A 27,282-nucleotide genomic window follows, 5' to 3' on the forward strand; every position below is an offset into this window, starting at 1 on the left:
GGTTTTTCTGTATAGCCCTGGCTGTCCTGGAACTCACTATGTAGACATGTAGACTAGGCTGGCCTCAAACTCAGAGATTTGTTTGCTCCTGCCTCCCAAGTCCTGGGATTAAAGGCATGTGTCACCACCACCCTGCAAGGATGATGTTTTCAAAATTGTTTGTCTAGCAAACAGCCCTGCTGATGCTTAATTATTATAGCAGGTAGTCATTGTCTCCCTCCTCCAAGGCCATGCTCTTACACCTTTATTTTTCTGTCTGAGTTGAATTCCAATTTATTAAGTTATCAGAAAAAGCATGAGAAGCCCATCAGTTGCGTTCTATGTATACTTTAACCAGGCCTAACATCTTACCCAGCTGTACTGCCTCAGCTGCAAACTGCCTCACTCTCCAATTGCTTAAGTTTTGTTTTATGCTCTTTAATTATATGGAGGGCTAAGCACTGATTTTTGTAGCTTTCCCCCTTGCTGTGGTTACGATGGGTCCTCTCTCCTCAGAACCGGGTGAGTTTCCTCAAACTTTGAGATATATTTTCTTTTAAGTCATTCAAGCATCCCTGGGGATTTCAACTGTTAGAAGAAAAATTGGAAAGGAAGAAGGAAAGGGAAGTGATAGCTTTAAACACCAGCGTCTCACATATGTTAATTTTAGGGCAGCCATCCCTATTTTAAACTGGGAAATTGATGTTGAGAGGAGCTAAGTTGCCATGACCAGGCTCATGGTAAAGGGAGAAAGGACTTAACCCTGGGCCTTGGGCGGCCATTCCCTACCCCATGCTGCCGTTCATTTCTGTTTAGCACTCATCTTAGTAGAAGTCAGCCCCAGAGCAATAGTCTGTTCCTGCAGAGGCTGCTGTTTCTAGGTCCAGCATGACATAGCTCTTCCCAAGAGTCACTCAAGGCGGGTTGGTCTGTTTTGCTGCTGTTGAATGAATGTAATCGGATGCACAGAGGTCTGGTTATGTAGCATACCTAGGAAACCCCAAAAGAGTGATGGAGGTCCAGACCTCTCTCATTCATGAAAGCTTGTGTCGTGTTATCTGGCTACCAGAGATGAGGGCTTGCCAGGGCCAGGCTAAGTGGTAGGGATGTTCCTTCTTTAGATGTGAGGATCAGAGCTAATAGGTTCTCTGACCTGGAACTCACTTCCTATTGACCATCCTCCCTACCCCCACCCTCACCCTGAATGGATCCCTCTTGCAGCAGCAGCAGCACCCCCCCCCACACACACACACACTGGCAACACTGTCAGGTTCTGCCTTCCTGGACTTGCACATCTATCTTCCTTAGCATCGGAAGGGGACATCAAATGTTTGCTTGTCTCTATAGTGCTTATCTGGCTCTGATTTGATATACACTGGCCTGAATCATGATAGAGCAGTCCTACTGCATGCAGTTCTGGGATCCAAGGCCTCTGGCTTCAGCCAGCAGGATGATCTTCCGATCAACCCAAGAGCCAAAGGGTTCCTGACTCTCCTTAGGACCGGCAGAGAGGGAGAAGTGAGACTGGATGGTGGGCTCCAGGCTCTAGAAGGTTCATTTCCATTTGAAGCAACTCATTAATCTGTTGAGACCAGGCATTGCTGCAGGAGAGGAAAAGGCTTTCCTGTGAGGAGGGACAGGGTTGGAATCTCTGGTCTGTGTTGGAAGAATCCAGTTCATTCTGGAACATTTCCAGACTTGAAAAGGTGATCCATTCCACTTGCTTTCTTAGTGATAGTTTGGGATAGAGGAAGGCCCGAGTGTCTTGGAAGACACTGCCCTAGAACTGATGTCTTTGAAACTCAGTCATCTGTCCTAGAGCACCCAGCCTGCCAGCTTGCTGCACAACTCAGTGATCATGTCTGCCTGGTATACAACAGATCACTGGGATGGGCATGCAGGGCAGTAAGATGGAGAAAGTAGGTTGAGACTCCTGTCCACACACTGGGCTGTGATCTTTTTAAGGAAGAAGTCCCCAGTCGTTATGGTTTTGGAGGGGGTGGGGAGGGAAATTCCCTGTCCATCATCAGAACCAACTGAGATTTAGGAATCCAGATGTAGAGATGAAAAGGTCATTGCTATGACCGAGAAAGCTGATCCTGGGGGGTACAGGTTGTATCTGTGGGAAAGGTTTCAGCCCCACAGGCAGTACACAGGCTTACCCACCAGTCACAGGCAGCACCAGAGAATCATAGGCCCCTCCTCCCAGCGACCATCCCGTCCTCTCTGTTCCTCTCACCATTTATAAAACGGGGAGCAGAATGGAGGAAAGGCCTTGGGGTTACACGGACAGAAATCCCTCCAAGGGAAACTGCACACTAGGAAAAGGAGGTTCCTGGGGATCACCTCGGGATGAACTCCAAGGCAATGTGAGCTTTTGATGCCAGCTCTCCAGGCAGACAGGGTGATCAGGATGATGTGTATTTAATCAGGTACATTTGTTTCTAGAATGACAGCTGGGTGGAGAGGGGCACACAGCTTACACAGGTGACTCTGTTGAAATGTGAGGGATTCATGATGAGCGTGAACTGTGGAAAAGAGGCAAGGGCTCCCCAACTTGATGGATGTGGGGCTCTCAAGATCTCAGAGTCATGGGTTCTCACAAGCCTCGGCAGATAGTAAAAATGGATAGACAGTGCAGCCCTACTGAATGTGCTGGGGACAGAGGCCCAGCTGGTTCTAGCAGTATAGACCAGGGGACTGGACTGAAGCCTGCAGGAAGCTGGGCTAGGAGGATGGAGAGGTGAGGCTCCCAGTCTCCACATAGGCGTGGCTCCTCCCATCTGGTTTGACATTAACTTGATAAAGTATCAGTGTTCCTGATTTCCATTTGAAAAAAGCATGGAGTTTTCCTTGGAGGAAAAGAAGATGGATTCCTGACTTGTTTGCTTTGCCTTGACAGCGAGAATATGGCCAGGTGTGGCTCAGTGCTATCTTGCTGCCTTGCTGGTTGGGGTCCCACAGGTTCTGCAGAGGCTCTTGAAGATACAGTTACAGAAACCTTTAAAAAACAGAGGATAATTGCAAGGTCGTGTGTGTGTGTGTGTGTGTGTGTGTGTGTGTTTCTCTTTGTACTATGGATTTCTTTCAAAAATGTGTGTTTTTTAGGGTGGCATTATAATCTATCAGCTTTCTCAGATCACCAAGAATCTGACAGTTAAAATCATGCAGAGGGGAAGATGAACATTCACCATGGATGTGTATTTCAGTAACCAAGATGTAAGGAGGACATATTTTCATTTGCTGTTTTCTGAGAGCTTATACATGCTATGGGCATCCATATATATATGTTATACATGTTAGGGGTATCCATACTTACATACAAGTGAGTGATATATTCAAATTAATAAGCTAGCTATTGTCAAGGTGAGCGACTAACTCTAATGTCTATCTGTCCAGAGACATGACCCTGAGATTGTGTTCATTGTTTGCTCTGTTCTCATAAACTATATGAAATGCTCAGCACAGTGCCTGGAACGTGGGGAGCTGTCAGGTTTCCATCCATGTGGCTAAATAGTTATGGGCTTCATTTTGAAAAAGTTACGGTTCTAATTTCATTTTTGTTGCTGTGATGCAATATCCTGACAGAAAGCAGCTCTGGCAAACGGGGGTCATTTCTGCACATAACTCCATGGCTGTGGTGAAGTCGAGGCAGAAGCTTCACACATCTGAGACATCACACCCACAGTAAAGAGCAGAGAGGAACGAAAGCGTACATGCCCATTGGCTTGCTCACCTGTGCAGAACTGGGTTCCCTACTCAAACAGTCCAGGACCCTTTGCTCAGGTGCCACTCATGGTAGACTAGGTCACATCAATTAATGCAATTAAGACAATCCCCATAGATGTGCCCACAGGCCAACCCAGAGTAGATAGTCCCTCACTGAGACTCTCCCCTGAGGGGGTTCTAGGTTGTGTCAGGTCCTCGGATGTAACTGTCACTGTTGGACAAACAGAACATAGAACACCTCAAATATGAAAAAAAATGTGACAGCTGTTTATGGAATTCTTTCTTTCATGGCAGATGCTACTCAGGAAATAGCACAGAACAATGCACGTGCTGTAACTTTGTGTCTCCTTTACTTTAGAAGCACAGATAGCTTGTTACTACTACTTCTACTTCTTCTTCTTCTTCTTCTTCTTCTTCTTCTTCTTCTTCTTCTTCTTCTTCTTCTTCTTCTTCTTCTTCTTCTTCTTCTTTTGATTTTTCGAGACAGGGTTTCTCTGTATATCCCTGGCTGTCCTGGAACTTACTCTGTAGACCAGGTTGGCCTCGAACTCAGAAATCTGCCTGCCTCTGCCTCCCAAGTGCTGGCTTGTTACTTCTTAGTGAGATATCCTGTACAAAAAGAAAGGCAGTTGTAATTATTGTTACTTTTGGAAGCTAAAGAAAGACCGTGCAGATACTTTCAGGGTCTGGTCCTCACTAAGAAGTCAGTAGAAGGGGCATGACTCACTGCCTTCTGTGGAGGACCCTGATGGTGAGGAGGACAGGTTCACACCCTTAAGCCCAGGATGGACAGTCCTCAAAACCTTGCTGTGCTACCTCAGGCTCTAATATTCCACGATTGAGTATTGAGATCTGCCATGGCGACCTCTCCTGGTTGTTTTCTGTTTACTGTTGTTTGGGGTGGCTTTATTTTATTTTATTATTATTTTATTTTTGGGTTTTGGTTTGAGGAAGAGGGACTTAGAAATTCAGTTTTGGCCCATGCTTGTTCAAGCATTTGCCTAAGGCTGATAATTTTACAAGTTTTGTGTGGACAGTAGAGTTCTTTAGCCACAGATAGAGTCTGTTGGTGGTTGGCAGTGTCTACTGGGCTTGCATTTATTATTGTTGTTAGGTCAGCGTATCTGAGCTGCTTCTGTGAACGCTGATGAGATTTTTAAAGCTGCTTTCTGTTGTATGAGGGTTCAGACACTGAACTTACAGGATTATGTGACTGTAAGAAAGCTCCCCACTGTGTAGTCACTCTGTACATTTTTATTCCAGCAAGAAAAATGTGATGGTGAGATTCTCCCACACCAAGAGTAACAAGAATTAACAGTGAATTAATATTTGCATCTGTTCATTCCTGAGTCCTTGATTCTCCTGCCTCTTAGACGAGGATACAAACAGCTGATCACCCTTTTGATGTTCCTTTCAGGGACACCTGTGTGGTTTTTTGTGAAGATCGCTCCGATCAGGAACGAACAGGATAAAGTGGTCCTGTTCCTTTGCACTTTCAGCGACATAACTGCATTCAAGCAGCCCATCGAGGACGACTCCTGCAAAGGTGCGTAGCCCTGCTCTGTGCGCTCCTGCAAAGGTGCGTAGCCCTGCTCTGTGCGCGTGCACTCTTGCTTCTGCTACGGAGAGTTCCAGGTCACCAAGGCAATCTTGTGCAGGGATCAGGATTTGGATCTTAGTTTGCGTCGGGTGCTGTGTTATTCCGCAGTGTGCTTGGGCAAGAGCGGCAGAAAATGTTTGGCAAAGCATTTAAAAATCCACCATTCCATAGTTACACTTGGATAGAGGAAGGCAGCCCAGCACATCTGACCTCACGGGGCTTTTCATGTTTCCTTCCCTTTCCCTCCATCCCTTCCCCCACTGGAGACTGTGCACACCAGGCAGTCTCCTCCACCAGGCTATGAAGCTCTTGACAGTTTTCACAGTTGCCCACACAGGGCAGGCAGGCTGTGCTTACCTAATGGCTTTCTTGTGGACATCTTTGGGTCTGACTTGTGGATGGTTGCAGCCTCTTTAGATAAAAACTAGAAATGAGGGTGTGATGAACCTGGAAGATGGGGTAGAGAGGTGGCAGGAAAACCAAGATGTTGGTAAACGACCGTGTGTCTGCTATGTTCTTGAAACCAAAAAGTGGGTTGAATTTACTCATCTGAGCTGTCACAGAATTAGGGGAAAGTTGGATACAGTCATACACCTAGTATCATGCTCTGAACCGCACATATGTGTCTACATGTGACTTACGTGTGCTTGGTCGCATCATGTTTGTGGTTTGTTGTCTGTGGCTAGTTAATTGATAAGCAGACATTACTAAGGCCAGGGGCCAGAGTAACATGGGGTCATTTGATCAGCTGAATGACCTTAGGTTTTAGCTAGATTGTGGGTGTGTATTGTTTGGAAAGCACTGGAGGCTTCAGAAAGAAGCCCTGCAGGATGGTTGGGTGAGCTGGGCTCCTGCACTGGCTCACTGGGGTAGCAGAGACCTGGTGTCAGCCACTCTTTCACACCCTCTCCTGCAGCTGGCATTCAATCAGCCAAGAACCCAGCCATGCTTCATGTTGTCCGGCTACCTGGCTCTGTGCTTGGCTTTCTTCTCCAGCGCTCTGCTCTTGAGGGTTCCTGGGATGAAGCCGAGAAATGCCAGCCCAGAGTCCAGGGGAGAGACAGGCTGGGACTCATTACCCTGGATGTGACAAAGACTGATTGATAAAGAAGCACCGTAGGGGAAACAAGCATGATTTGGCCATGTCCAAGTGTCTTCTGTGGAGATGCAGTGGTGTGTAGCTATTATTGTTGTAGCAGGAAAAGCATGCCCTTCTGAGAGTGCTTCTTATCCAGCTCCACAGAAGTAATGAGCCGGTGTGACGATGGGAGGCTGTCTCAGGTTAATTTTCCACGAGTCATGTGCTCCACTTATTTAGCCCCACCTGCCCCCATAGTGCATCTCATTGCTGATGAGAATCTCAGTGTGCACAGCAGTGCATTCCCTGCTCCCCTCCAACTATTTCATTAGTCAAGGTAACTTCTTGTTGTGTGTCAATTCTCTTTTTTGTCAATGAAATAATACAGGTAACATGTAGGCTTATCTGTAAATAATTTATAACACGTACATATATGACACATATTCACATATAAACACCTGTAACTATATAGAAACACACATGCATACATATGCACACATACATGCATATATGTGCTTATACACATATGTATAGATACACAACCATATACACAGATGCACATACGTGCACACACATGTCAGAACACATGTACATGATCATACACATTAGTTTTCAATGTGAGAATCCTGGTAGGGAACCCAGCTTCATGCTACCTGAAAGTCCACTGCTGTGTTCTGATTCTCATGCTTCCTCTGTCACCATATTCCTGATCTGCTGTGGTGTTGTGGTCTGCTCAGGATAAAAGTCAATTTTATATTAGCCTGTTTATGATGTAAAAGCCTGGGAATTGGTGAGATCACCTGAACTGTCAGTCTGTAAACTTCAATTCTGGCTGCAAAGATCTGACCCAGATGAGAAAGATGCTACTGTGTGGCTGGATTGCTCTGCCTTGGGCTTGCTTTCTGGATGTGCTCTTGGTTCACTCTCCCTGACCCTGCTGTGTTTTTGGTTCAGTACCACAGTAAGTACCAAGTCTTCAGTGTTCTGCTTTCCCAGGCTTGTTTAGAATTCACTGTGAGCTAGACTGGAAGCAAGGAGAAGAGAACATGCAGAAAACTCCCCAATAGCCTCAAGGGACATTCCCTACTGTCTGATTAGTTTTTTTAAGTCACGTGTGCTCAAATTGAATTTTAAATTATGTGGCCTTGGTTGTGTACTTCATAACTTGAGTGCCTGGGTGGTATGGGGTGCTTCATGGGAGTGGTTCAGGAAGTCTGCTTGTGCCTAACATTTTTCTCTGAACAATTAACTCACAAATGGGAAACAATCAAATAATAGAGAGTTGACAGTTTTGCATGGAGTCCTGGTCACTGCTGTTGGGCTCTGGGATGAGTTACTGGACTGCCCTCACTCATGGCTCTGCGACAGGGCACCTTCCTCCTTCATTCTGCTGTTTCCCTTTGACTAATTTCCTAATTCACACATGTCACAGAGCAGGGACTGAAATTCAAGCAGGGTTTTATTTCGGTAACCGGCAGGTGGGTTACACTTGGGCTCAGAGAGAAATACCTCATGTTCCAACTGTTGGTCTTTCTCTCTGCTTCTTTTGTGGAGAACAGGTGGCAGAGCCTTTACTTTCCTCTCTGTTGAGCTCAAGGCTTGATCAGGTGTGAAATGCGGGGCTTTGGCTGTCACCTCTACATTGCTCACAAAGATGAGTCACCCTCTTGTTTTCTTGTAACTTGTGGCAAAGGTGTAGACTCACTGGTGTGCTTGAACTTTACATTTGAACCCCACTGGAAGTGGTGTAGGGATGAATGGGAAAGCCAAGATTACAATACTGGAGGATGGGGGTCCTTCCTGGGCATTCTGGTGAGATGCCCTTAGCAGTGATGAATCAGAGACATGGCACAGCCTTTCCGCCAGTGCTCACGTATCATCTCTCTGCTCATGGGAGGATGGAGAGGCAGAGCTGCTGAAGCTAACCTAACCTCAGTAACTGTAGTTATGGAAGCCACTTAAGCAGCTGTTGTAGGCTTTTCATGTTTGCACATTGATGGAGGAAAGGCCAGAAGGGACACTTCAGGGCACAGACAGTGTTGCACGCTGGCCACTTGTGTGGGTTCATAGTTCATGGACACACAGGCAGTGAGTGGTCCATGCTGGCCACTCGTGTGCACCCACTGTTCAATGTCAGCATTGCTCTGAGGTGAAGGAGAACCTGTCTCTGAAAGAGGTTTTTAAAAATCCCAGTCCACTATTCCCAGGGCACATCCCACTGAGCTCAGTCAGATGTGTTTTACATGGAAGATGCCAGTGCCCCTGCAGGCTGTCCCTCCTGCTGACCTGAGTGGAGCTCCAACAGCCCAGCCACTGCGCAGCAGGTCTGAAAGGGACAGAGATCTGCATCTCTCTTCCTGGCATGTGGTGGTGGCGATGTGGAGATGCTATTGTATCCATTAGCACCCGGTGTTTCTGGAGTGAAATAAGAGCCCATTTACTTTTTATGTTGACCAAAGCTTTTCAGACGAAAGACTGTTAAAGTTATAGGAATGCCACAGCTCTTCCCCTTAATCCCACAGTCCTCTGGACTCCAGGTCAGGGCTGAGAAGGTGTTCCAGGGTAAAACTTAGAAGAAGCAGTTTCTGTGGAAGGTGAGGACTATTTCTAGAGGCCGAGGGCAGGGAATGAGTCATGGTGCCTCCGCTCAGCCTCACAGATTTGTAACTGTTGCAAGCTTTGCTTATTTGCTGTGCACGTGAGCACTTGTGTTTGGAGTTCCTGATTTAGAGACCTGACAAGCTTTCAGCGGTCTCATTGGACAGCTGCCTGGTCAAAACCTTGATTCAAATGTTGCCTATTAAGTGTTGGAATGTTGCCTTTGGGGGACTTTAAGGGCAGCCAGGATTGTTTAGACTTCTTAGATTCTTAGAAGCATCTTTCCTCCATGACCTTCCCCTCACTTTACAGATAAAATCAGCCAGTGTCTTCCCCTACACACCTAGATGCTGGTCATTCATTTTCTGCTCTTGGGGAAAGCAGTGCAACCCTGTTAGTCTATCATTTACAAATCCTAGTTTGTAGCTCAGTTTCTGCAAGCTCAGACGATGAAGGAGTTAAGACTACCCTGAGGAAAGACACCCAAGGCAGAGAACCATCCCTGTTATCTGGTGTGAGCCAGTGAAAGAACCTTGCCCAGAGGTGAAGTCTGCACTCTAGATTCTTTCTCCCCAGGTACCCCAGGCCTCCTTTCCTCATTTGTATAGAGTTCCCAAAACAGGCCACGGGAGCTCAAGTGTGTTGGAAAAGAAGTTGCTGCCCAAATCTCAATACTTCAAGGTTCCTATTAGAGTGACTGGTCTTGCTTGCCTGCAGGCATGAGAGATGGGCTCGGTGGAGCTCCAGAGGACCCTGGTCATTGTCAGATGAGAATGCCTGTGTTCTCTTAGTGTGTGGCTAACCTTGTCTTTGTGTTTTTCTGCCTGCTTCAGGTTGGGGGAAGTTTGCCCGACTGACCAGAGCTCTGACAAGCAGCAGGGGAGTCCTGCAGCAGCTGGCACCCAGTGTGCAGAAGGGTGAGAATGTTCACAAGCACTCGCGCCTGGCAGAGGTAAGGCTGGGTGTAGCCCATCAGCCTCACTTCCTGGGACGTGTGGGCTGAGAACATGGCATGTCATGGAGATGCTGTGCCCATGTAAAAGGGGACCTCTGGGACCTGCAGCCTCTGGGCTGGCACTGTGTTTTGTCTGGGCTCTGTAAACCATGCTGTGTAACAATGGGGACATACCTGTTCTGATCCTCACACTTGGGCATATGTAAAGGCAGACTAGAGACAGCCTTGTGTTCAGACTTGCTTGAGATTACAGACATCAGCTCACACAGCAAAGAGCTGGAAGTGCTTCTCATTTGTAAAGGAAGCCATTGAAAACTTTATAAATCATAGACAGTTTTGTAATCTGAGCAACACTGACTATTCAAGGAACACAAAATAAAGGATCTTTTCCCCTGTCAGTGGGATGCTCATACATTTCCTTAAGCCACACTGATAGTCACACTTTGCATTTCATGATCCTTCCTTGTCCCGTGGTTGCTGGAGGACTCCACTGTCACCCAGAAAGGAACATTGCCTCTTCAGTGATGCTGACTCCCATCAGTACATGCTATATCACATGACAAGGAGAAAGAAAGGACCAAAACAATTGTATCATTAATTGAGAGAAGGACAAAGTGCTCCATCCGCTCTTAACCTGCTTTAGGTATTTTTTCCCCAACACGTAAAATATCTTACAGTATAATGTACAGTCTACTTCAAAAATGTATTTGCTCATTTATTTGCATGTGAGAGCATGTATGCTTGTGTGTGCAGATGGGTGTGCTTGTGTGTGAGCTCAGGTGACCAGAGAGGACACAGAGTGTCCTCTGACACTTTCTATTCCTTTGAGTCAGGGCATCTCCCTAAACCTGGGCCTTACATCTTCTTAGCTGAGTTAGAAGCTAGCAAGTCCCAGCATCCGTCTGTGTCTACCTGCCTTAGCCTTAGGGCTGGTGTTGTGGGCTTGCTGCTAATGCCTGGAGTGGTACCTAAGTGCCGGGATTGGAGCTCTGTTCCTTAGCACAACTGCAGCTGTGCCATCTTTTCACCCCCAAGCCCACTTCTTTGTTGTATTTGTTGTTTGGGGATAGATCCCAAGTTTGTAGACCCCAGAATCACTTAGAGCTGCTCTGGTGTTATTTAATTTGTAGAAATTGATTTAATGAACAAAAGACAGAAATGATCTAGTATCTTGTCTACCTGTCTGGTCTTCTTGGTTCCAAAATGAGGGAGGAATCCAGACTCATCCTAGGGCAAGCTTCAGTTGGTGGCTTAGTGATTTTATTGATATTTTCAATGATGATTAATTTTAGGTTTTGTTGATTTTCTCTGCTGACTTTCTCCCCTGTTTTTTACTTCATTGTTTTCTGCCTAGATTTAGTGATTTATTTTAGTCTTCTTACTTTTGATTTAATTTTCTCTGTCTAGTTTCTTAAAGCAGATGTTTTGATTTCTGATTTTGATTTTTCTTTTCTAATACATTAAAATATTAGAAATTTCCCTGTATCAAAACATAAGTTTTGCCTTTAGTTAAAATAAGTTTTCACTTAGTTAAAATACACCTTAGTTTATTTGTATGTGTGTGTCTGTGTGGGTGCACACACCCATGTACACTTAGAGGCCAGAGGAGGACATCAGGTGTCCTGCTGTGTCACTCCCTACCTTCTTCCTTTGAGACTGGGTCTCTCACTAAACCTGGAGCTAGCCTGGTGACCAGCAAGCCACAGTAATCCTCCTGCCTCTGTCCCTGGCACGATGGGGCTACAGGTGGGTGTGTGGCCATACTTGGCTTTTTACATCGGTGCTGTAGATTTGAACTCAGGTCCTCATACTTGCAAAGCAGGTATCCTTACCCACTGGGTCACCTCTCAGGCCTCCTTACAGGCTTGCCTTACAGACTTAGATCCTGTTGTTAGGCACCTGTGCAGCATTGTTATTTGTCCTTGGAGAACTGGCTCCTTGGTCCTTGATGAAGTTTCCGTGATGTAGCTACCCCACTTTCATTTGATTATGCTGGCACACTTATTCTTCCCCATCACGTCTCCATCTCAGACTTAATTCGGGGCTGCAGACAGCGTGTGGCTGGATGGCTGGACTTTTTTTTTTTAAACCAATCTGACTAGCTAAGCTTAATGTGATTACCAAAACCCAGGCCGCTGGCTGTAGCATCTCTGCTTTTCTGTTCGCTGCCCTTGGTCTTTGTTCCTGTGGTGTTGTCCACTCTTTTCCTCTTGTCTTGGTTTTAACTGATCATTTTTATGACTCTACTTTTTGTTTATATAAAATACACTTCTTGTGCACAGGAGTGGTGTGTGTGTGTGTGTGTGTGTGTGTATGTATGAATGTTCATATTGGTCTGGGTGTGTATATGTGTGTGGGGACATATGCATATGTGCGTGTGTCAGAAGTCATGGTTGGGTGTTGTCCTCAGTGACTCCATGCATTGTTTTGAGACAGGGTTTCTCACTGAGCCTGGGACTCTCTGACTTATATGGGCTGGCTGTGAGCTGCAGGAATCCAAGTTTTGTCTCCCCAGTACTGAGATTATAGGCACTGTTGCACTCAGCCTTTTATGTAGGGGCTGCGGGTCTAAACTCAGGTCCTCTTGCATAGCAAGCACATTGCTGATTGAGTTATCTTCTGAGCTTGAAGGCATGCTTCTTTTAGAGGTTGCCCTAGAGTTTGCACTTCATCAATATAGCCACACAACACTATACTGCTTCATGGGTAGTGAAAATGCATTCTAATAACAACATGGCCCAGTGTTCTTTTCCATGGACCATCGCTTTCCTTCATGTCATTTATAAATGTACTTGAACATGTACCGCCATAGTCAAATACATGTCATCATGATTTTTACTGTATGTATGTATGCATGCATGTATGTATATATATTATACATGTATACATGTATGATGTATGCATGATATATGTATATATGTATATGTGTATGTGTGTATTATGTATGTATGGCAGTCAGAGGACAACTCATGGGAGTCAATCTTCTCCTTCCACCAGGCAGATCCTAGGGATCAATCTCAGGTGATCAGGCTTAGTGGCCAGTGTCTTTACCCACTGAACAATCTTGCCTAGCTTTGTTGCTCTTATTTTGATCAAACTAGATATCTAATAATAACAAAATGTAACGTATTTACATTTATTGCCTCTCTGAGAGTCTTCCAATCTTTAAGAACATCTGGAATAGGACTGTATCATTTCCCTTATATGTAGGGAGATTTATCTCCTCTGGTATGAAGATCTGGTATGGATCTCTTCTATGAGACTCATCCACTATTATCTAAGGTAATCTCTGCTTCTCCTTCACTTTGGGGAATGATTTCATGAGGTGCAGACATGGAGGTGTGTATTAGTCAGGGTTCTCTAGAGTCACAGAACTTGCAGATAGTCTCTATATAGTAAAGGAATTTATTGATGACTTACAGTCTGCAGTCCAAATCCCAACAATGGTTCAGTAGTAGCTGTGNATGGAAGTCCAANGATCTAGCAGTTGCTGAGTCCCACACCGCAAGAAGGCGAAAGAGCGAGAGCCAGACTCCCTTCTTCCAATGTGCTTATAAGGTCCCCAGCAGAAGGTGTAGCCCAGATTAAAGGTGTGTGCCACCACACCTTTAATCCCAGATGACCTTGGACTCGGAGATCTCCCTGTCTTAATCTTCTGGATTCAATCACCACTGTGTCTCAAGATCTCCATACCAAGATCCAGATCAGAAACTTCTATCTTCCAGTCTCCAGATTAGATTCACTGGTGAGCCTTCCAATTCTGGATTGTAGTTCATTTCAAATATAGTCAAGTTGACAACCAGGACTAGCCACTACAAGGTGGTACGCATTTTCTGTGTGTACGCGTACCTTCTGCTTGCTTGGTTCTGAGATGTTGGTGATCCGTATCTTTATATCGCTGAAGGTTTGTGCTAATTGTCAGCTCAGCAGACTCTAAACTCCCCTGGGAAGTCTCTGAGCATGCCTGGGGATTATATAGGCTCTGCTCATTGCATGTTAATGGTGCCACCTGTCCACTATGGGTGGCACCATTCCCTGGCTGGGATCCTGGACATATGAATGGAGAAAGAGAGCCGGGCACCAGCAAGCATTTGAGCCCTCTCTGTATTGTGGTTATAGGAGCCATGCGGCAAGCTGCTTTAGGCTCTTGCCACCTTGAGTTCCCTGGCATGGTGGACCGTACATTTGAGCTGTGAAGCAGAATAACCTGCTCTTCCTAAATTGCTTTTGCCAGGATATTTTCTCACAGCAACCGAAAAGACACTAAGACAGTTGAGTGGTATTTTTGTCTAAGGCTCCCTTCAGAATTTTTGTTGCTTTCGTCGATATTTACGTAGTCTAATGAGGTATTCCACTGTTGTTTTGTTTATGTGGCAACATCCTGCTTCTGGGATCTGAGATCTGTGCCTGACATCAGCTTGGTGAAGCCTCAGTGCTTACTGGTGTGTATGTCTTCTGTTTCGTCTCATGGCGCTCTGCTATGTGCATTGACACCGTCAGTACTTGTCCTAGATTTTTGATATATTTGTTTAGATTTTTCAGTATTCCTTCATCCTTTGCAATTTCTGATATTCCTAATAGTATATACTAGAGCTCAGAGATCTGGGTTCAGCTCTGCTGAGTCCCACCTCCTAAGGATCTCATCAAATCGGTTTTCACTTTGGTTGTTGTAGTTTTTGATAATTAAGTCTTTCTATTTGGTTCTCTCTAGACTGGCCTTCTCTCTGTGTCCACATTGCCAATCTGTTCTTACATGTTGTCTGTTACCCACCAGCGCTTAGTGCTTTAATCATGGTTGCTTTAAAATTCTAGTCTGGAATCTGGCTCTGATATCTGCTCTGCCTCTTCAAAATGAGCTTTCCTTTTCTTTCTTCATTTGCCTCTGGCTTTGGCTGAAAGCAGCCATGGCTGATAAGGAATGAGAGACTCAAGGAAAGGTGGAGGTCTGTCACCTCTAGTGACACAGAGCACAGAGCATAGAGCACAGGCAGGAATGGGAAAGTGTTCTTTGGCTGCTGGCTTCCATCATTTAGTGAGCCTGGGCCAGGGACTGTGCCCTTCACAGCCATGTTACAGCCTTCCCCATGACCAGCAAGGCCAAGCCTAGTCAAGTGATATCTCTGGAGGGGAGGCCTTGGTGGGGAACCTTGCTCTTAAGATAGTAGTCCCCCAAGGCCAGATGGCTTTCTGAGCTTTGTGAAAAATGGGGACTACTCCCTTTCTCCGTGGGGCTTCCCAGCTTCTGCGTGGCTTTGCCTGGAGAGTGTCCCTGAACACAGGTGGCTGGCCTTGTCTGGCCTTGTCTGGCCTTGTCTGGCCTTGTCTGAAAAGTGACCTTGTACGGAGCTCTCTGCAAGGCTGTATAACTCAGCATATACGCTTCACTCTGGCTTCCCACCTATCTTATAAGTAGGTACTTTATTATAACCAGTCAGCCCTTCCTGCCCTCTTGATGCCATGGCCAATTAGTCTCTTCCACCCATATCCCTAAAAAGCCCCTTATATACCCTCTCCATGGAACAATAAAGTAGTTTTGTCTTGCTGCAGTGGTCTCTGAAGGTTATTCCACCATACTCACAGCCATCCGAACCCTGGTCTCCACCTCAGTCCCCCCTGTCCTCTCCATCTGGTAGCCAACAGCCTCTGGGGAGGCATGGGGAGGGGCACAAGGTCTTGTTGAGAAAGACACTTGGAGCAGAGTGGTGCCTTTCTGTCTCCTCCTGTCAGAGAGAGAGAGAGGATTTTAGTCTCAGATCTTTCTCTTGGAGGAAACACTTAAATGTAAACATGTGACAGGGTCCTGCTGCATGTCACCCAGGTGACAGCAGTTTTTCTGTGACAGCAGGGCTTTGCCACCTTCACTCCTTCCTGCAGGGAGTCTGCTCAGGAACTCTGTCCTGACACCAGATGTCCTGTCCACCTGCATCCTCACTCCTCTGAGGAGGTAAGAGGAGTTCACAGACACGCAGCGCTTGCTGCGCTGTGAGGACCCAGTAAGGACTTCCCCACTCCATCCATGCAGGAAGTCAGAAGGCTGTGATGTTCCCCGTGTGTGTGTGTGTGTGTGTGTGTGTGTGTGTGTGTGTGTGTGTGGGTGCTATCGTCACTCTGTACTTGATACTGCCCCGTGGTCTTAGTCAAATATTCTTGGTGCAAGAGGCACCCCGGGAAACCCCTGCCACCTCGGGGGGGAAGCAGACACAGGCTTGTGGGTCTGCAATAGCAGTCTCCGTATGTTGTTTCTCGGCCCACTTGCCTGTTAGCATGCTCTGTCTCCGACCTCAGCCAGGCTCCATCCGTTGTGCATATTCCCCTTGCGCAGACTAAGACAGGAGGTGCACCGGGGGCAGGCTTTGTGCACCTCAGTCTTCTGAACACCTTAGGCTGGTTTACAGAGGAGGACCCAGGGGCGAGGGGAAACTTGCTGACTTTTTTGAAGTAAGAGGTAAGAGGTGGATTGTAGTTTAAGCATGAGGTTTATCTGAAAAGCCAGGTGTGGTGGCGTGTGCCTGTAATCCCAGCACTGGAGAGCAGATCCCTGGGGCTTGCTGGTGAGTAAGTCTAGATATGAAGTGAGGCCAGTGAGAGACTCTGACTTCAAGAAAAATCAAGAGTAGGAGTGTGTCTACTGCTCTTACGGTGGACTGGAGTTTGGGTCCTAGCACCCACATGAGGAAGCCCACACCTGCCTGTCATCCAGCTCCAAAGGAGCTGACCTCATCTCTGGCCTCTGCAGGCCCCTGCATGCCTGCATATACACTTGCATGTACACTCATGCACAAAAACAAACCACCCAACGCTTATCTGACTCTTTCCCACTGGGACAATTTCTTCTGGGTGTGACTTCTATGCCATCGGCTACAGTTCTTACCAGCATGTGTTGGTGACTTTTTATCCTGTGGTAGAATATTTGACAGAAACAACTGAAGGGAAGAGGGGTTTATTCAGACTCAAGGTTCTGGTTGCAGAGTCAGGGGCAGGGGAGGAACAGTGTTGCAGGCAGCCTGTGCCTCTGGCAGTGGGATCCCAGGTCAGCTTCCTCTCTTCTCTCAGACCAGGAACCAGACAGAGAGCTCAGAATGGAACTGGAGCCAGGCTATATAGCCCAGAAAGCCTGCCTTTCAGCAGACACTTCTACCAGTTAGGCCAACCATCCAACAGATCACACCCTCCCCAAACTGCCACCAACCAAGGACCAAGTGTTTGAACACAAGAGCCTCTGAGGGCACATTTCACATTCAAGCATAACCTGGGGTGACTAGGTAAGTGCTCTGGCTTTAGCCTATAGGGGGCCTGCGAGTGCCCTCATCTTGGGACAGGAAAGCTACTTTACCTTCTGCTTTAAACATGATCTTATGTAGTACATAAACTGCGCGAGGAACATTTATCACAATTTGGGGCTCCTGGATGCAGAAACAGTAATGCTAAGGAGGAAGTGGTGTTGGGGAGGGAAGCTCAACAGAGATGGTCTGTGATGTAGGAGCAAAGTGCCAACCTGAAGGGGTCCATGGAGGCAGGACGGGCAGAAGTATTCCCTTAAGGGACACCTTCCTGTGCGCTCATTGGCTCCTGTTCACTGCAGGCTTTCTCTCCATTTTGAGCTAATAGCTGGAGCCTGTCTGCTAAGTGCTCTCCCTGTAGTTGAGCAGAGCATCCTTGGGCTGGGGTGTGAGGGGTACCTCTCTGAGTCCCAGATCTCCTCACTGGCAGTAGCTTCCTAAGAGGAATGTGCACTGTGTAGAGGAGAGCCCTGGCCCTGCTCTGCTGGCCTCCCATAGTCGTGACATGACCCCAGTGTCCCTGTCTGGGCCCACTCTGTTCTGGTCTTTCTTTCTGTGGATCCTCTGTAGTGAAGATGTGGGTGAGGTTCCACTCTTATCCTCTCTGGTACCTCCCATCTGCAGAAGCCAGTTCAGTATTCAACCTGAGATCAGCAACAGTGATGGCTGAGGTAAACAACTGTTATCAAGGTGAGGGAGAACTGAGTGCATCCTGACCACTGCAGTACCTCATAGGGAAGTGCAGAGGACTGCTGCCATCCAGAGGTGCTGCAGGGTTTCCTGTGAATGAGTCCAAAGAGGGTGTCGGTCCCCTGGAGCTCAAGTTATTGGTAGTTGTGAGTCACCTGATGTGGGTCCTGAGAACCAAACTTGGGTCCTCTGCAAGAGCAGCAAGTGATCTTAACCGCTGAGCCACCTCTTCAGCCCCCTTTGGTTTAAATTTGTTAATCACTTTGAGCACATTTCTAAATACTTGTAGCATATATTGACTGTTAGGATCTTTTGAGAGGAGTCTGGTCCTTGGCTCATTTTAACCTCAGGCAGTTTTTTGCTGTGGTAGTTTATTTTTGGGGTAACGCAAATGAATGTCTGTTCACCCCAGATAAGGAATCAACAACAAAGTAATGATATCACCAAAGTCAAGCTTGAGAATGGAGATCAGTGAATCTCATCAATTTCAGGAATTTCCTGAACTTTCTGAGTTGTTTACTTACTGAGTCTTGCTGAGCCTTCTCGGAAGAATCAAAGGTTTCACCTCCCTTTAGAACATCCAGGTCTCTATGAGCTTCATGCTGAGATGGGATGTTTTATCTAGGAGTAAATTGATGTGGTTCTTTATGTACTTTAGATATTTTTGAGCATAAACCCCTTAATAGAAGTGCAGTTTGCAACTAAACTTCCTTATCCCACAGCATATTTCTTCACTTTACTGTCTTCAGAAACTTTCTACTTTAATCTCTCTCTCTCTCTCTCTCTCTCTCTCTCTCTCTCTCTCTCTCTCTCTTTCTCTCTCTCTCTCTCTGTTTATATCAAGGGTTTTAAACAAAAATATGGTATATTTAATTTTTTTTCCTCGCTGAACATTTAGCTTATTTTGCTCACTTAACATCATTTAGTCTGTGGTATACCTCCAGAAAGCATGTGTCTCCTTCATTCTCTTTACTGGCTGCTTTGAACTTCATAGTACAACTGTGTCTAGACCCATTTCTCTCCTCTACACCACTAGACATCTATGTTATCACTCATTTTTGATGGTCATATGTAACAACACTTCATTGTATGTATATATTTTTATTTCCAGTTAGAAACTTTTCAAACCTGCAGAGTAGTCAAGAAAAGCTTAGCAGACATCCATCTAGAAATACTCTCTAGAGATTGTAAATGATAATTTCTCATGTTGGTCAAAGCCAGGATGTGAGCACGTAAAACAGAGGTCCCTTGTTCCCAAGATCATGAGCTTGAAGCTGTGGTCTTTCTATGAATACTTCTCATGCTTATATAACTTATCTATTTATTAATAAAAAACCTGTAATAAGTGGTATGTGATTTTTATATACTTATGTAATATAGAATGTGTTTTCTTTCTTTCTCTGTTTTGTTCTTTCCTTGTTTCTGCTAAATATGGTTGGGGTTTTCTGTAAACATTTTTATTTCTCTGGGATAAACTACTGTGAGTACATATTCAGATTTTTGTGTGTCCATGCATATATGTAAGGTAGACTTATATATGTAAGAAAGCTGTCAAGCTGCTTTTCGTTGTAGTTAGACATTCCTTCTTATATCCATCCTACCTGTGACATATGAAGGCTGATTTCATCTGTGTCCTGCCAGCATTTGATGTTGTCATTCTTAGAACAAAGCCACTTTGCTAAGTATAAAGTGATGTTGCATTGTGGTATTAATATACATTTTACTAATGATAGAAAAATGTTAAATACTATTAAAAATGATGTCACCTTCCAAATGCACATCTTCTGTTCTCCTGTTCCTCTGGCTCTTACTGTCTTCCTTCCCGTTTTCAGCAATGATCCCTGAGCCTTAATTGCAGGAATTGTGTTGTAGATGCAGGAATTGGTTCTGGGTTATCATTTTCTGAAGTGGTCTCTATCTGTTGCAAAGAAAGGTTTTCTTCATGAGGGTTAGGACTACACTTGTCTGTGGGTATATGGACAAATGTTTAGCATGCTGTTAGATATTTTCTGTTTTAGTAAAATGGCAGTTATAGGTTTTCCTGCAAGATCTCTGACTTTACCAGCCCTGGGTAATTAGCTAGTACAGTGGTCTGAATGTGGTTGGTCCAGGGAGTGGCACTATTAGGAGGTGTGGGTTTGCTGGAGGAATGTGTCACTGTGGAGGTGGGCAATGAGACCCTTCTCCTAACCATGTTGGAGCCAGTTTTCTCCTAGTGGCCTTCAGGTGAAGATGCAGAAATCTCAGCTCCTCCTGCACCATGCCTGCCTGGATGCTACCATGTTCCCGCCTTGATGATAATGGACTGAACCTCTGAAACTGTAAACCAGCCCCAATTAAATGTTGTCCTTATAAGGGTTATTTTGGTCACGGTATCTCTTCACAGCAGTAAAACCCTAGCCAAGAGCTAGCTTTCCAGTATCAGGCATGGTTTCCCTTTTGTCCAGTTGGCCTTATGTACAATTAGAGAGCTTATGGTTACTACTGAAGTATGTGTGCCACTACTGCACCCTTAGGGTTATCATGGCCATTCTTGTTATTGATGTGGTTCATGGATGTCATAGCTGGGGAGGACTGCTGGTTTCTTCCTGCTCTGGAAGCATGGAGTCTTCTAGATAGTCATCTTTTTATGTATAAGATTTCTGCCTAAACATTATTGCCCTTAATAGTATGTCTGATTCTTCCGAGTCAGTATTTTCCTGGGATATTTTCCCATCTGTTTTGTAAGTCTTTAGTCTCTCAGTTTTTATATTCCTGACTCTTGCTTTTAGCACAGTGCGTCTGCCTCAGAAGCATCTACGTCTTACATGGTGCAGAGTCTGCATACTGCTTTAATACTCTGCAAGCACAAGGTATTAATGGAACATACGTTATCATAAGCAATTCTTGCAACCGCATGTTAAGTAGGAATCACCGTTATACACTGATAATACAGGGCACAGTGATGAGGTGCCTTGCATCAGTAAGTGGTAGAGTTGGCGTTGTGCTCCTGACTCCTCTGGGATAATCTCTGTCCCTTGTGAGGATTGGCAATCCTTAGGCCTCTGTTAGTTCAGACACACTCAGACTTCTTTGAAGCACATGATTTTGTCTTCTGTTTACTGCTCTCTTCTTTTCCTGCCTCAGTTTGGTCAGTTTCATCTCTCTCTGTTCATTTAAAGCAACACTTACTTTTCTCTGTTCTTTCAATTTCATCATTTATTTATTTATTTATTTTATTTATTTAAAATATTTTTTACTATACATGCTCATCTTGAAGTTAATCATTTTTAATAGACTGCAAGATGGCTCAGAGGATAGAAGTTCTTGCTGCAGAAGCCTGATGACCTAAGTTCAAGTTCCAGAACCATGTAAAGGCAGAAGCAAAAAAAAAAAAAAAACAAAAAAAACCCAAAACCAACAGCATCAAGTTGTCCTCTGACCTCCATGGTATGCCATGACACCTCTATTCCTACACACACACACAGTAATAATAAATCGATAAAATTTAAACCATTAATCATTTTAAGTTCTTCCAGAAGGAAACAAGGACCTTAGAATACCTCAGTCCTGAGACCCTCCTACACATAGTTTCCATATTCCTAACTGCCTTGTTGGCCGTTTTTCTCTTCCCTTATAGTCAGTTCCTGACTTGATTTGTTCATGTGTGTCTTACCAGTTCACCTGCTCATTATATTCCTTTGCAACCTAACAGCTTATTTATGAGCTATCTCCATTCCAAGGAAATCTATCATGGAGGGCGTCTATCATAGCACAGTCTGAGGAAGATGTCTATCATGGTAGAGTCTGAGGAGGACATCTCTCATGGTAGAGTCTGAAGAGCATGTCTATTATGGTAGAGTCTGAAGAGCATGTCTATTATGACAGAGTCTGAGGAAGATATATATCATGGTAGAGTCTGAGGAAAATGTCTATCATAGCAGAGTCTGAGGAAGATGTCTATCATGGTAGAGTCTGAGGAGGATGTCTATCATGGTAGAATCTGAGGAGCATGTTTTAAAAAATGCCTATGCCTTTCTTTCCCAGAATTCAATTTATCTTTCACGTCTTCCTCTTTTTAAAAAAACGGCATCTTTCTAGTTGTGGTGGTGCACACCTTAAATCTCAGCACTTGGAGGCAGAGGCAGGTGGATCTCTCAGAGTTCAAGACTAGTGAGACCAAAATCATAATACTGCTTTGTTTACCTACTTCTTGAATTTGTCACCACTTTAGAAATATCCTACTCCTCTCATGTGGTTCAATTTCCTCCCATTTGAGCTTGTCCGCAATGATGGCTTCTTAGTGGCAGTCCTTTGGCCCCAGGTGATGTGACAGCAGAGGCGGGGACTCTGACTTTATTATGGGGAGATACTTCATCTGGTTCTGACTGGCACTTCTCTGAAGGCTTTGGCCTGAGTCATGGGAATGGTACTAGTTTGGCTCCTTCCCATCTGCATCTGGCACAGACTGGGACTCCAGCTTCATACAGCGTAAGACTCGGGTGACTTGTTCCTTTTTTAGCTCTCTGAAGCACTGAGGACTTGTGTATGGTCTATCTGCACGGGCAGGCCCACAAGAGCAGGTTGCTTCCCCAGGGTAGTGCAGCTGCCGTAATGCCTGGTTCTGCACAAGGCCTGGAGACTTGGACTTGGAGGGAACTCCTTCAGGTCGCAGTAGGCCTGGGTCCCAGGTCCCTGCTTCCCAAGTTAGATCTGTATGTTTCTTAAATGTCTCCATCGTCATTATCCAGAGTTTTGGCATATCTGTAAAAACAAATGACTTACCAAAATTTTCTATAGCAATGTTCCCATTGGTTCTCTGAACACTGATGCTGGTGTCAGTGTGAGAGGCAGCTAGTGTCAGAGTTAGAAGACAGAGGGCCTGAACAATCAAAACTGGATAGAAACCACTGAAGTTTAACACTGGCTCAGACTGGCTTATCCTGCCCCTTATTGACAAAGGCTGGTGTTTCTCTCCCACCATTGGCCACTGGTCATTGTTGTGCTTAAACTTAACATTTAAATTCATTTTTAATGAAAGGCATTTAATTTTCTGAAGTGCTCAATTATGAGTTTGAGAAATATGAAAAAAGATGCCCTGTGTATGTGGTCCTTCCTTCTGCCTGAGGGTGTTGGGAGTCAGTTTGTTGTCCAACACTTTGTTGTCTAATAGGAAGGTAAACAACTCAAAATAGCTTCAGGAAGTCCCTGAAACTGACCAGATCCTCTAGGTCCCTGTCTGCCAGGGTAAGCAATAAAAGCTAAGAGACTGCTTCAGATGGGTGGAAACTGAGTTGCAAAGACTCAAAAAACATTACCTGAAGAGATTTAGACCAGAGTGATTGGAAAGCACACTCCCAACCTGCTGAGCTGCTGCAGGCTGTGCACTGTGTTCCAGGTTTTCCCAGCTGCCACCTGTGCTGGAGTAGACCTGCTGCTTTGAGTAAGTTCTGCCTGTAAGTCACCACTCTCTCATACTCCTGTCAGTAACCCCAACAAAACTCATTGGTTCGCCAAGTTGGACTTCAGCGGTGCCTGTGCCTTAGTCTGTTATGGCTGTCATGGACTCCCCATCTGGGGTGAGTAGACATGTATGCTGCATCTCCTCAGGAAATGTCTCATCACCAGCACAGCTGGCTACACAGGTGCTCAGAGGACTGGCATGGATACAGTTCTGTCACTGAACACATGCCAGGCTTGTTCTTTACAGTCCCTGCTTCTGACATTCAGGCTGAAGCTAGCCAGGGTCTTTCCTTCTCTGGCCCCAGTCTGTGTTACAGTGGAGGCTGTCAGGATTTGTGGGAGTCGAACTGTGGATCCTTTTCTTGAAACAAACTATCTTGCTTTGGTCCCTATGGAATGGGTATTCTCACTCCATCTGATTTTGGGACATTGACTTCCTTTGTCTGTGGAGATTGTGGATGAGTGCTAGTGTTTCTGACTCCTCTCAGCAGGAAGCTTTGGAGAGAGCATCACCCTAGTGGAGGGAACTTCAGCTATAAGCAACCATCTGGGTTTGGACATCAGGTGTGTGTGTGGTATGTATATGTATGCATGTGTGTGTGTGTGGTTTGTATATGTGTGTGTGCACATGTGTGGACGTATGCATATATGTGTGTATGTGTGCACATGTGTGCATGCATATATGTGTGTATATATGCATATATGTGTTTTTATGCACATATGCAGATGTGTGTGCATCTGCGTGGAGGTCAGAGGTCAATGCCATGCCTCTTGATCATTTTTCTTCTTTTAAGATGCCATTCACTGAACCTAGAGATCACTGGTTGGCCAGTCATCCCTGGGGCCCTCCTGGCTCTGTCTCCTTATTACTGGAGCTTTTAGGTTCTTGTGTTTACCCTTCAAAATTTAACCTACAGAGCCGTCTCCCTAGCCCATGAGCTCATTTTGCTTGTTATAATATTTTTGAACACGGTAAACATAGATTTATTAAGGAAAAGTGAGAAAGAACTCCCAAGAGTGGGAGGAACTTGAAGGACCCCCAGCACATCTTTGGAATGAATCATCACTGTCTGCATGTGGACAGTGGGGCTGTGCCTGGTACACAGTCACTGTGTCACCGGAGAACTTAGAAATGGCCACCTCAGAATATGCTGGAGGTAAGCTCAGGGAGTGGCTGTATCAATGGCGCTGGTCTTCCTCCTGACCCTGAAGGTGACTTGTGTGGTGTCCCCCCACACATGGGGCCACAGGGTCTATCACACTCAGGGGTGGGGAGTCTCTGTCCTCTGAGGATTGTTTCCAGGACATGCTTATTGTATTTCATGAACCTTGCTTGTTAGGGTCAGGAAGGTGACAGCACGAAGTTCAGTGACCACAGATCAAATCCGCACTTGAATTTGGTGAAAAAGCCGTAAATATCCAGCTGACACCAGCCCTCGGCCGTTTCGTGTAGTACCCACTCCTCTTTCTTCTTTTTCTGGTGGAGGCAGGATGATGTAGTGGAAAAAGAAAGAAATCTGGAGTCAGACTGACCCGAGTCCTCCCACCAACCTCCGCCGTGGAGGACCAGCAGGCTGAAAGGCTGTTTAGCTTTGTTAATCCTCCCTCATCCTTGAGCAGCCAGGATGTCAATGACCTTAGAAGATGTTTGTGTATTTGTGGTGCTTTTAAACACACATCTGATCTAATTGCACGTTTACAATGTTTTAACAGCTTCTTATTGCGTCTTTGGGCATATTTAAATGTACACAGTGACCCTAGATTGGAGTAACCCTTTGTTCAGCTGCCTCCCACTCTCACTCAGTGCTGGCATCTCAGTCTCCTCAGCCTGTTCCCTGGGCCTGGGAACATGGCCTCCTCAGTCTGACCCATCTTACTTCATCTCTTTGTACAGCCTTTCTTTTCATCCTTGACTTCTCTGTGCGGACGCCGTGCTTGAGCTTGTCACTCTTCTCCGTGAAGGTTTGTTGCTTGCTCCCTGTCCACCCCAGGCTGTCAGCATGTCCCTCTCAGACCCTCTCTGAGTGTGACTGATGCAGGGGCTGTACTGACTTCTATCCACCTTCTCCAGGGCGTGAAAGGTCTTCACAGGCAGGACCCTGTTTCTCTGCATATATTCTTACAAACTAGGCACGGCTCTGGAACAGAGAGATGGCTCTAGGGGAAGCATGAGGACAATCTTGGAAACTCATGCACAAGAGCCTGGAGTAGTGCTTGCTTAAAATCCCAACTGAGGGGCAGAGGCAGGCAGATAGATTCCCAGGGTTTGCTGGTCTGCCAGGGTGGGTGAAACGCCAGGAAGATCCTGTCTCAGCAAGCAAGCAAGCAAGCAAGTAAGCAAGCAAGCAAATAAACAACAATGAAACCTCAAACTAGGTAACCCTTTAGGAATGATATTTCAGGCTGTGCTGTGACCACCACAGGCATGTGTATACACATGTACTTACATGCACATGTACATGCACCCATATCAGTACATATAGACACATGCACGTGCGTGCGTGTGTGTACACACACACACACACACACACACACACACACACACACACACATACACACAAGTACCTGGTAAATGTTTATTATATAACAAAGGAAGAAAAGAAGCAAAGACTGGTCCCCAGCCAGTGCTGGTTTGTTCGAACACACGGATCCCTCCCCACCTCCTCTGTGATAACAGTGTGTCTCACTGTGGACAGTGGAAGATGGTTTGTGGTGGATTTCACATGGTCACATTATTCTCTGGCCAGTTTACCTCAACTCTAAACCATGCTAAAAACCATGAAATGTACCTGAAGTTTTCAAAGCAGTGTTCCACGAATGCAGCTGAAGGACTCAGAAAAACAGACAGAAACCAAGTTATCGCTGAGTTGCCGTTGAGTATGAAGGCATCTCATGGCTGCTGGCTGCTCAGAACTCCAGTGTGTCTGAGTTAGTACTCTGATTGCTTCCTCTGCCTTTGTTTCTTCCAGTAAAGAGCAAGTGCATCATGGAAAACCCTAAAAATAGCACCTGCTCAGTTTATGGAGAAGGGCGTTTATAACAGGAATGAAGCTACTTTTTAGCTCAGAGTGTCTGAAGCCATAAGTCAGGCTTTATTCTGTGATAGAGACCCCCCTGCCCTCAGCCATCTAATTTCCAGAATTCCTTGTTCCTTTGAGCACATGGACAGGTTTGTTCTTACACTGTAGTCATAAACACCCAGGCCAGTTTTAAGTCAAGGAGATTTTTGAAGCTGCTATGGGGAAGTAGAAAGAAGGGAACACATAGGGGGTGGGGGAGTAAGAGCCAGCACTGTCTTTCCATTCATGGAGGGGGGATGTGAGGCGGTGGGTGTATGTGTGATGGAAGGGGAGATGTTTTTCTCTTTGTCTCTGTGTGTCTTTAAATGATGAAGCAAGCCAGTTTGTTAGGCAGAGTGGGGAGGACTCTGGAGTCACTCTTAGAAAGGTAGTTCTTTGTCTGACTCAGGTGCCTTCTGTTGCTTGTGGGGATGTGCCACATGGTTCTCCTGAGAGGACCCTTTCAGGGTCCATTCAGATCCCAGAAAGGATCATGTGTCCAAGCCCGTCGTGTCTCCTTTTTCTTGGGGTTCTGAAAGAATCTCATGGCAGAAGAACTCCACATAAAACCAGAGACACTGAAATATATAGAGGAGAAAGTGGGGAAAAGCCTCGAAGAAATGGGCACAGGGGAAAAATTCCTTAACAGAATAGCAATGGCCTGTGCTGTAAGATCAAGAATCGACAAATGGGACCTCATAAAATCGCAAAGCTTCTGCAGGGCTAAAGATACTGTCAATAAGACAAAAAGGCCACCAACAGATTGGGAAAGAATTTTTACCAATCCTAAATCTGATAGGGGACTAATATCCAATATATACAAAGAGCTCAAGAAGCTGAACTCCAGAAATTCAAATAACCCCATTAAAATG

The 27,282-nt window shown here is 45.6% G+C and overlaps 1 protein-coding gene across 3 annotated transcripts in view; it reads left to right on the top strand.

Annotated features, from left to right (window-relative positions):
* The window catches only part of Kcnh1 (potassium voltage-gated channel subfamily H member 1), a 306,520-nt gene that overhangs the window by 37,404 nt on the left and 241,834 nt on the right, over positions 1-27,282 (top strand). For all 3 annotated transcript variants that reach the window (XR_003843895.1, XM_021198198.2, XM_021198199.2), the window contains exons 4-5: positions 5,126-5,254; positions 9,818-9,936. Coding sequence is in view for 2 of the 3 variants with exons in the window: in XM_021198198.2 (XP_021053857.1) it covers positions 5,126-5,254; positions 9,818-9,936 (248 nt within the window). In the remaining variant the exon portion in view is untranslated. The remainder of the gene's footprint in view (positions 1-5,125; positions 5,255-9,817; positions 9,937-27,282) is intronic.

Source organism: Mus pahari, chromosome 5 (genome assembly GCF_900095145.1).
Source record: "Mus pahari chromosome 5, PAHARI_EIJ_v1.1, whole genome shotgun sequence".
Taxonomy (NCBI): Eukaryota; Metazoa; Chordata; class Mammalia; order Rodentia; family Muridae; genus Mus; species Mus pahari.